At 38.6% G+C, this 11,457-nt stretch overlaps 2 protein-coding genes across 2 annotated transcripts; one reads left to right on the top strand and one right to left on the bottom strand.

Annotated features, from left to right (window-relative positions):
• The first annotated feature begins 648 nt into the window (after positions 1 to 648).
• LOC119072332 (U4/U6 small nuclear ribonucleoprotein Prp3) lies at positions 649 to 2,987 on the top strand. The gene is made up of 2 exons (XM_037177520.1): positions 649 to 2,080; positions 2,160 to 2,987. Exons 1-2 carry the CDS (start codon positions 904 to 906, stop codon positions 2,909 to 2,911), a joined length of 1,929 nt encoding a protein of 642 aa, XP_037033415.1. The 5' UTR covers positions 649 to 903; the 3' UTR covers positions 2,912 to 2,987.
• On the bottom strand, positions 2,978 to 3,652 carry LOC119072333. The gene is made up of 3 exons (XM_037177521.1): positions 3,496 to 3,652; positions 3,177 to 3,349; positions 2,978 to 3,105 (listed from the first exon to the last, which is right to left on the bottom strand). Exons 1-3 carry the CDS (start codon positions 3,539 to 3,541, stop codon positions 3,049 to 3,051), a joined length of 276 nt encoding a protein of 91 aa, XP_037033416.1. The 5' UTR covers positions 3,542 to 3,652; the 3' UTR covers positions 2,978 to 3,048.
• Between the last annotated feature and the right edge of the window lie 7,805 nt (positions 3,653 to 11,457).

Genomic DNA, 11,457 nt, shown 5'->3' with positions numbered 1-11,457 from the left:
GTCAACTTCCATGGAGTCATGGTAGACCGATACTTTGGGATGTTACCGTTAGAGATACTCTCGCCCCTTCTTATGTAAATGAATCTTCAAAGAAGGCTGGTGCAATAGCAGATAATGCGGAAAGACATAAGCATAATCATTACCAACTTTTAAAAGAAAATTACTTTTTCACTCCTATTGCATTTGAATCACTAGGTAGCATGGGTCCAGAAACTAGAATATTTATAAAGAAATTAGGATCATTGATGCGACGGGCTTCCGGTGAATCGCGTTCTATGGATTACCTATTACAGACGGTTTCTATTGCCATTCAACGAAGGAACGCTAGCTGCATTTTGGGAACATTAGGAACGAATAGAATTGATGATTTTTATTTATTGTAAACTTGTTTTTTGAAAAGATCGTTTTTTTGCTGGTTGCGCCTAGCAGCCTTTTTTTTCGCTATATTGAATAAATCGAAAAGTCAACTTTCATATTATTTTCTCATCACCACACTTGCCATCCACACGTAAATCTATAAGAAAGTTCTTCAGCAGCAGTTTTCTTGGGTACATTTTTGAAGAATTTGCGCTCTTAGTTCAAACAAGCCCATCTAGTACAATTTCTGCACTGAATAGGACCTAACACTGTTGTCATATTCTCAAATTTTATCAATTTATTCTGTAACCATCGTCAGTGTCACTTTTAAACATCTTTTTGAGCATCAATCATACGTTCCCTAAGATCGCAAGCTCTAAATGGTAAAATGAACTTCGTCTACAGAACTTTGGTGTAATTTCAAAACGAATATCTTTGAATTATTGCAATTCGCCAATTATAACCCCACTTTGTGTTGTCAATAAAACGTTTGAAAACTCTTCGTTTATCCAAGGACAGTTCAACCAATAACATCGAACAATAACCATGTCATACTTAAGCCGCCAAGAGATCGAAAACCTTCGACCAGTTTTGGACAAAATGGTTTATCGAGTGCTCGGATCCAGTGACGATGTTGTCAGGAATATAGTCGAAAATTGTCTGTACAGCGGATTCGATAGGAAGCGGACGATCGAAAAATTGAACGATGTTATCGACAGCAAGAAAGCGTCTCGTATGTACGACAAATTAGAAGATTTGCTGGAGGAAAACAAAAATAGTTCGAAAGCAAGGAAGAGGCCACACGAAGAGGATGAGCGGAAGGAACGCGATGTCAAGAAATCCAAACCGACACGAAATGAACGTGAGCCATCGAAACCCAGGGAGGAGGAAGCTGCAGCACCGACTGCACCCAAAGAAGAAAGCAGTTTGACGTCCCAACAGATCAAACAAATGATGGCAAATGCACAACGGGAAATTGAGGAACGGAAACGGGCTCTTACCGCCTTGAAGACCAAAGATCCGTCGCTTGGTGCCGATGCACAATCAACAGCTACTGTCGAATCTTCCCAAAAGATGCAGCCAACAAATCCTGAAGATATTGCCCGAGCCAAAAAGATTGCCGATTTACAGGCCCAGATTCGAGCCAAGTTGTCGGGATCGTTGAGTGCTATCATTCCTCAAGTGCAGGAGAAGCCCAAGCCGTTGATTTTGGACGAGGAAGGTCGAACTGTGGATAAAGCTGGTCGAGCAATTAGTATACCAACACTGGCGCCGACTTTAAAGGCAAACATACGAGCGAAAAAGAAGGAAATTTTCAACAAAGCCTCACAACCAGCGGAACGGATGTACGAGGACGACACACAAAAATTTTTCGACGATCGCATAGCGGCTAAGTCAGCGTTCCGCAGCAAACGAGCGCTACGATTCCATGAACCGGGTAAATTCCAACAAATGGCCGAACGAATGAGAATGAAGTCCCAGTTGGAGAAGTTACAGAACGAGATATCGCAAATTGCACGAAAGACCGGCATCAGTTCGGCAACGAAATTGGCATTGATTGCTCCGAAACAGGATTCGCACGCCGACGATGTACCAACGATGGAATGGTGGGATTCGGTAATATTGGCGAATGATCTGTCAACTATGGACGGGGATAAGATTGCGATCCGTGAATCGGCTATTTCGAATTTGATTGAACATCCAACACAAATGAAACCTCCCAGTAAGTGTCAATGGCTTGAGTTCAATTTTTGGGTTTTTTTTGCAACTTTTCTTAATTTCCAATTTCATTTGTATTACAGACGAGCCGCTGAGACCGTGCTATATGCCAGTGTTCTTAACCAAGAAAGAACGAAAGAAATTGCGTCGTCAGAATCGTCGAGAAGCCTGGAAAGAGGAGCAAGAAAAAATTCGAATCGGTCTGGCCCCACCACCTGAACCGAAGCTTCGAATTTCTAATTTGATGCGTGTGCTGGGCAGTGAAGCCGTGCAGGATCCAACTAAAATAGAAGCCCATGTTCGGGAACAGATGGCCAAGCGACAAAAAGCCCACGAAGAGGCAAACAATGCGCGAAAGTTAACAGCGGAACAGAAGCGGGAGAAGAAGGTCCGCAAAATGAAGGAGGACACATCGTGCGGCGTTCACGTCAGTGTCTATCGAATCCGTGAATTGTACGACATTCAGTCGAAGAAGTACAAAGTCGAAACGAACGCAAAACAACTGCACATGACTGGAGTGGTGGTTCTGTTCCGCGATTGTTGTGTGGTCGTTGTCGAGGGTGGACCGAAGCAGCAGAAAAAATACAAAAGACTCATGCAGACCAGAATCAAGTGGGAAGAGGACATGGTGAAAAATGCTGACGGCAACGAGGTACCGAATTCGTGTACATTAGTTTGGGAAGGAACAAGTCAACGGCGCCACTTCGGCGAAGTGAAATTCAAAGTTTTTCCCATGGAAAAAATGGCACGCGAATTTTTCCAAAAGCACCAAGTGGAGCATTTCTGGGACCTTGCCTATTCGGGAGCTGTGCTGGAAGCGTCTGAAGACGTTTGAAACTAATGCCAATGTCGGTGTGCGTTAAGTGTGTACAATTCGGAAAATAAATGACTCGGACGTGACTTGAATCAAATTACATGACTTTTATTTTTCACTAAATTTAAACCCGCTTACAATGTGCACCAACCGGGGATCTATTCGTAAGTTTTTGGTGGGGAATAGTTGAAGTTAACAGCTCCGGATTGATTGATCTAAAAATAGTAAGAAAAGTGTGTTATCATACCGGGTGGTCAGCGCAACGCAATGTCAGTTAGCATCTTACATATCCAACGATTCCAACGAAGAACAGGAAACTTGCAGCAAGGATGGCATTGTTCTTAGACTGCGTCTGCTGATAACGTTCACGCCAATCACCTTCCGGCACTGGCAAATCATCCATGGTGGTTATTTTGTGGTGTGCATCATGGTAGGCTGCCGAACGGCTCAAGAAGCTAGCTGAAAATTTTCACGAAAAAAATGAATTAAACTTCCTCGGTGACTTGACATTCGGATCGTGGTTTATTATGTAATTTTTCAATCGCAAAATCGAAACCGTTTAATTGACAAACATCGACATTTCCACATCGTAAAATTCAACTTACCGCTGCGTGGTGCCAACGAGCGGATAATAGCACGGGAGGCTTGCATTTTCAATTAAATATTTCCGAATTGATTTGCCAAAGTTGGACGTAATTTTTCACAAAAATGATCGGAATGGTCCAAGTCTTCGTTCAGTTTTGACAGGCATTTTTCTTCGTTCGGTGTGAGCTTACACATAAAAAAATGCGCCATCTATCGTTTGGAGCAGTAATTTCAAACTGATGGTACGAAATTTGAATTTATTTAGCAGAACGAAAAGAGAACAAGATGAAACCTGCTACGTGCATGGAAATAATGTTTACTTCCCGGTAACCAAGTCAAAACTTCCCGGTATCCGAAAATTTTGACAAAAATTTCCCGGTGAGTCGCAATTGACTTCCGCGAATATTATTTGCCAAGCTCTTTCTAGTCTTTTTGTGCAGATTTAAGTCTAACATTAGTTTTTACCTTTTCTTGACTTTCATCTGTATGAATTTTCACTCATCAATTTGTAGAAGAAAATGTTTGTAAAGATGCTAACTGCACGAGCCTATCCTTTGATAAAACAGATATAAACTCATTGGAATATTAGCTTCTGTTCTAATCTGCCAGATATTTTGCGCATAATAATCTTTTGTGCCTTGATTTACTTAAATATAAAAAAGGAAATTCGCGAGCGGAGTGAGCGAAATTTTTTGAAAATTGAATTTTGATGATGCAAAAATAGTACCATTCTTTGAAACTGTACAAACTCAAACTTCTAAATGAAACTTTAATTTGAGCAAAAGCGCCGCTGGGGAAGTTTTTAAATTCTTAGGTCTATTAGGAACTGTTTCACCAGAAGTAGTAACTCATCAAAAGTTTAGTTCGTTGAAGAAAATAATTCATCGGGATCGGGATAGTGACGAAAACTTCTTGATAAGCTCTTCCCGCTGATAAAAATTTCCCGAGGAGTACTTCCCGCTGATAGAGACTTAACACTGTCCTCTAACAAAATAAAATTTCCCACTGATAGAATTTCCCCTGTTAGAAACTTCCCAATGAGTTTTTCCCGTTGGTAAAAACTTCTTATGGGCTAGTAGTAATTTCGCGCCGTATGGGCGCGAAATTACACATTAAAGTAGGAATCTCGCGCCACGCGAAATTCCTACTTTATTAGTGTAATTTCGCGCCCATAAGGAAATTCTTGCTGGTAGGAATCTCGCAACGTCTCAGTTGCGATGCAGGCATCCTAACATTTTGTAAAAGGAAAATACACACTTTCTATGTCGCGATACCGGTATCCTTGATAGAAAATACGTGTATCTCAGTTAGGATACCGGTATCCTAACGTTTTGTAAAAGGAAAATCCACACTTTCTAAGGATACCGGTATCCCTGATACAAAGCTCTAGGGTGTTAGAATAAAATTCGCATCTCCAAAATTTATGTGCCTGATACTCAACTGAATCTACCGCCAATTTATCGACAAATACTCGTAAAAATTCTCTAAATCAAGTTAGCCATTGAAAAATGTATGGGCGCGAAATTCCACTATAATATGTGTAATCTCGCGCGGCGCGAAATTACTCGTTACCTTCTTATGATAGAGACTTCCCGCTAAACACTGACAAGAAAAAAAAATTCTCGCTAACAGAAGCTTCCCAATAAGTTCTTCCCCCGTCGGTAGAAATTTCTCAATAAGTTCTTCCAGCTGATAAAATTTCCCGGAGAATTCTTCCCAGTGATAGCTATTTCCGATTTCCCGGTGACAGCTATTTCCCGGTGAGTTCTGAATTCTTCCTACCTATAGATATTTCCCAGTGAGTACTTCCCGATGATAGATATTTCCCGGTGTGAGTTCTTCCCTGCGATAGCTACTTCCGATTTCTCGGTGACAGCTATTTCCCAATTAGTTCTGAATTCTTCCTGCTTATAGATATTTCCCGCTGATGTACATTTCCCGGCGAAGTCTAATTTTTACAGTAAAAAAAAAGAAAATCGCCTTCGGCGAAGGCTAAATTTCCCTGTATCCAATTTTTCGCCCCGACGACTTCCCGGTATCTAGGATACCAGGATACCGCATTATTTCCATGCACGACCTGCTATCTACTACCTTTCAGGGAAAAAAAGTTTATCAAAATCGGTTCAGCAGTTCCTCAGATATCAGAGATATGCCGTTTAGTGATGTTGCCCTCGATAATGTAATCAGGGATAATAGTTTTATCAGTTGAAATTCAGCTGTTGAACAGTAAACACAGGTCCGGACTGGCCATATAGTGAATTCGGGGAATTCCCGATGGGCCTTCTGGATTTTTGTATGAGAATTTTTAATTTGTGGGCCTTTTTAAATTGAGTTGCATGGAGCCCCCGATGGGCTTTTTCGAGCCAGTCCGGTACTGAGTAAACATCTCTACCGCCTTTCTGTGAGATTGGTAGTCAATTTCCAATTTGATATTCTAACCACTGCACTGTGGAGTTTTTAGGAACTTATGGAATTAAATGGAAATATTGGAATTTAGTTGATAGACCGTATATACCATCTGAATTATGGAGGAGGAGCATGTTAATCAGAGCATGAGTTTATAGATTTTAGGACTTTGTGTGTGAATATTTTACTCATGCAGATTTTAAAGTATAATGTGGACAATATTAGAGAATTACAAAGGCTAACGATGTATATATACCAATTATAGTTGTGCCATTAAATATAAAATGTTGGCACGGGTTTTTATTGCAAGCGCAGCGCGCAGCGCTGCGCCTTAATACATGACTGTCCCAGCATCTATTACACGATGCCCGCAGGGCATCGTTGTTTCTAAAAATCTAAAAAGTAGATAGGCGTGTTTTGTGGGGTGGCGAGATGGGAAAAAGTTGAGTTCGGACCTAGGTTAGGACTAAGGCCGTACCTCGGACCTAATGATTTTATCATTGATTTAGGTAGTACTTATGATGCTGATTCAGGAAATGTAGGTCAACAATTTTTTTTTATGCGTCGCTTGGCCGCTACACCTATAAAAAAAATATTTGCGTATGGTAACTGTTCATTTTACAACACTGCTGACCATTATTTTTCAGCATATCTGTATATTCTACGTAATTGTTGAATGTTGAACGGAATGACAGTTCTATGTACTGTTAAGTTACCACGCGACACCACAGCAGAGCAGCACATGATTTGTGACAGATCGAAAGTACTATTGAGATGTAAAATGTACAATATAGCTGAACGTATGACAGTTTGAATGTAAGTCGTGGTAGCTGAACGAATGACAGTTTGAATAACTCAAATTGAATAGGCATGGGAAGCGTCCAAAATTATCGATATTATCAATCGAAAGAAATTATCGATATTCGATTAATCATGTCATTATCAATAATTTGATGATTATCGATAATAATCAAAATATCGAAATTCGATAATTATCAAAAAATCGATATTTCGATAATTATTAAATTTTTCTTATTCGTATGGTCGTAATGATCGAAAATGACAACTTCGCGCACTGTTGCGTTCTTTATGCATTAAATATTTAAATGGAATTCCTGATAGATTTACAATTTTAACTGTTTTTATTGACCTATCGAAATATTGATATTTTGATAATGATCAAAATTTCAATAATTATCAATTATCGATATTTTTTTGACTAATTTTCGATAGAAAAAAGTATCGATAATCGATAATCAAAATCATTATCGCTCATGCCTAAAATTGAATGTAAGTCGTTGAAACTTCCATAATTTCAAGACTAAATACTGCATGAAATTTCAAGACAATTCTAGATTTATTCGTAATTCATAAATTCAGCGGTGAATAAATGAAATGGAATAATGAAAGTTCATGATTTTTTTTATAGCATAATCGCCGGTAAAAGCTGTCGTTGTAGATAGCAGATTTTCTGATGCCTATACTCGCATCTTTTATCCTTCCAAATATCAATTTAAAGCATTTCATATTCCTTATGCGATGGAATCTTTGATGAAATCAAATCAAAAAAAAAAAAATAATAATACTAAATATTTTCAGGGTCGGCAAAATTTCTATTAAAGTACGCTAAATGTAGAAACCAGATTTTATGTTACGAAGACGCATTATGTGCAACTGAAGTTTTATTAACGCACCGAGTTATACATAAATAACTATTTTCGTAAACAAATTATAGATTTTTTCCAAGCAACGGTTTCGCCGAACAAAATGATCCAAGCACGAACCGACTATTATCATCAACTATCACCGCGACGCGACTACCGTCATCTATATAGAAACATAACCTAAATATTTTTTTGTGTTACTACTGACATTTTCTTTCTTAGTAATATAGAGGTTATAGTCTTATGGACGACAATACATTATTTTAGTGTTATTTCTCGCTCAGTGATTAGTGTCCACCACTAAATACGTCGAAAATTATGCCTACGAAAGTCCTGTTTTCTTGTTGATCAATAAAATAATTGTAAATGACGATAAATTCTATTTTGGATATCAACAACTTAATACAATCCGTTTTCTTAAGAGGTAAAAGGGTTTAAAAGTTGTTGTGAGGAATTCTTTTGAAAATCCAGCTTTCCAAAACGGACCTATTTCTTCTATGATGGATATATACATGTTTGAAAGGTTGCCCTTAGATCTCAAAACAGGCCTCAGATAGTCCCTAGTCACTTGTGTTTACCTCAGAAGGTCGAAAAAGGATGTTTTTCGGACTCATTTTACGGCTGCCGGGTGGGAGTGTGCTCGTTGGAAAGAGCTGAAGTCAAGTACTTTCAGGGCATGCCTAGTTTGGACTAAGTTCGGACAATCAATTTCAAAAAATTAAAACTACTAATTGAAAAAACACATTTTTCGAAGAAAATCAAATTTTCGGGTATTTCTCAATTATTTGCGATATTTTGACATTACATTACAGCACAACAGCATAAGAATATGAGAACTTTTGAAGTTCAATTTCACAATACTTCTCAACTGAACATTAATGTTCAGAAAAACAGTACTATGGATACGTACGATATTATAAGATCTTTTTGACATAATGTTTGCCAAACACAAGTTCTGAGTTGGCGCATGAGTAAGGTGGTGGACTAGAGTGTCGGAGGTCATGAGTTCTAGTAGCCGCAGTGGGCGCCATTTTTTTAAATTTAGTACTAAACGAACGTACTGGATATTATTATATTATATTATATTACGTTGATTACCTGATTAAAAATTAGAAATTTTTAATTTTTAATCAGGTAACCCGGGTAAAAAAAAAGTGAATGTGAGACCCCTTTTGAGACCGTTTTTTTTTGTATGGAGGTGAGACGTCTCTTTTCGAACCTTTGAGACTGGTTTCTTCTCATATACTGATGAATTGATGATGATGATGATTGCGAAACCGATGAGAAGTCTCGTTTTAAATGTTTTAATAGACTGTATGAGACTGACTGAGTGGTCTCTTCTTCTGTATTTTACGAGACTGACCGAGTGGTCTCTTCTCCTGTATTTTACGAGACCGACCGAGTGGTCTTTTCTTCTGTATTTTACGAGACTGACCGAGTGGTCTCTACTCCTGTATTTTACGAGACCGACCGAGTGGTCTCTTCTTCTGTATTTTACGAGACCGACCGAGTGGTCTCTTCTTCTGTATTTTACGAGACCGACCGAGTGGTCTCTTCTTCTTTATTTTACGAGACTGACCGAGTGGTCTCTTCTTCTGTATTTTACGAGACTGACCGAGTGGTCTCTTCTCCTGTATTTTACGAGACTGACCGAGTGGTCTCTTCTTCTCTATTTTACGAGACTGACCGAGTGGTCTCTTCTTCTGTATTTTACGAGACTGTCCGAGTAGTCTCTTCTTCTGTATTTTACGAGACCGACCGAGTGGTCTCTTTTTTAATAATTTGCGAGACCGACTGAGTGGTCTCTTTTCAAAATAGTTTACGAGACCGACTGAGTGGTCTCTTTTTTAGATTTGACTATGTTTGAGACTCAAAATATTTTTGAGACTCTTTGAGAAGTCTTATTTCAGTTTTTTCTAGATCCTTTTAGAGGCCATCTGAGAACTCTCACTTTCTTTTCGACGTCTTTTGAGACTATCTGAGAACTCTCACTTTCTTTTCGATATTTCTTGAGGTTATTTGAGAAGTCTCATTTTAATTTTTTTTCGAGATCCTTTTGAGGCCATCTGAGAACTATCACTTTCTTTTCGACATTTTCTGAGACAATCTGAGAACTCTCATTTCCATTTTCCATCTGTGAGATATTTCATTGTCTTTAGGCTGTAGTTTCTTCCCGCATTCACAGATGGCACAGTTTTTTATTTTTTCTTATAATTCGCTGAAATGATAGAAATTTTAGTGATATTTGATTTTTTTTTTACCTTTTTTTATTTCGTAATGTATTTTCCGGTCACCACTCCAAGTACTAACCGCGCCGAATGATGCTTAACTTTAGGATTGGACTGCCAGCCACCTTACGCGTGTTGCTAAATTGGATATATCTTCGTATAAGTCTTATTTCGAACCGTTGTTACAAAAACTTTGAGGCCGACTGAGTGGTCTTCCTTGGATTATTTTTCGTTGGAATTTGGGAGATTGACCGAGAAGTCTCGTTTTGAATATTTTACGAGAATGTAAGAGAGCGACCGAGTGGTCTTTCCTGGATTATTTTTCGTTGGACTTTGGGAGACTGACCGAGAAGTCTCGTTTTGAATATTTTACGAGAATGTAAGAGAGCGACAGAGTGATCTTTCCTGGATTATTTTTCGTTGGACTTTAAGAGATTGACCGAGAAGTCTCGTTTTGAATATTTTACGAGAATGTAAGAGACCGACCGAGTGGTCTTTCTTGGATTATTTTTCGTAGGACTTTAGGAGACTGACCGAAAAGTCTCGTTTATGAACATTTTACGAGAATGTAAGAGACCGAACGAGTGGTCTTTCTTGGATTATTTTCGTTGGACTTGAGGAGACTGACCGAGAAGTCTCGTTTTGAATATTTTACGAGAATGTAAGAGAGCGACCGAGTGGTCTTTCTTGGATTATTTTTCGTTGGACTTTAAGAAACTGACCGAGTAGTCTCGTTTTGAATATTTTACGAGAATGTAAGAGACCGACCGAGTGGTCTTTCTTGGATTATTTTTCGTTGGACTTTGGGAGACTGACCGAGAAGTCTCGTTTTGAATATTTTACGAGAATGTAAGAGAGCGACCGAGTGGTCTTTCCTGGATTATTTTTCGTTGGACTTTGGGAGACTGACCGAGAAGTCTCGTTTTGAATATTTTACGAGAATGTAAGAGACCGACCGAGTGGTCTTTCTTGGATTATTTTTCGTAGGACTTTAGGAGACTGACCGAGAAGTCTCGTTTATGAACATTTTACGAGAATGTAAGAGACCGAACGAGTGGTCTTTCTTGGATTATTTTCGTTGGACTTGAGGAGACTGACCGAGAAGTCTCGTTTTGAATATTTTACGAGAATGTAAGAGACTGAACGAGTGGTCTTTCTCGGATTATTTTTCGTTGGACTTTGGGAGACTGACCGAGAAGTCTCGTTTTTGAACATTTACGAGAATATAAGAGACCGAACGAGTAGTCTTTTCGGATTATTTTTCATTGGACCGGCCGAGTAGTCTCTTTTTTGAATATTTTATGAGAATGTAATCGAACGACCGAATGGTCTCTCTTGGATTTTTTTTTCGTTGGACTTTATGAGACTGACCGAGTGGTCTCATCTCAAGAACATATTTTTTCGAAATGCAGAGACCAACTGAGTGGTCTCATTTCAAGAACATATTTTTTCGAAATGCAGAGACCAACTGAGTGGACTCATTTTAAGAACATATTTTTTTTTAATGCAGAGGCCAACTGTTTCAATTTTTGACATACTTTGACTCTGATCCACTGTAGAGACCTTTGAGAGTTCTCTTTAGAACTAAACTTTTATTTTACCTAATTATTTAAATTATTTATGAGACTAATGATACAGTAATGATGTGAGTAATAAAGTTTTTTAGAAAATAGTTACGAAACCA

This window comes from Bradysia coprophila (assembly GCF_014529535.1).
Source record: "Bradysia coprophila strain Holo2 chromosome IV unlocalized genomic scaffold, BU_Bcop_v1 contig_81, whole genome shotgun sequence".
Taxonomy (NCBI): Eukaryota; Metazoa; Arthropoda; class Insecta; order Diptera; family Sciaridae; genus Bradysia; species Bradysia coprophila.
The sequence above is the reverse complement of the archived record's forward strand: the minus strand, read 5'-3'. Positions and strand labels throughout refer to the sequence as shown.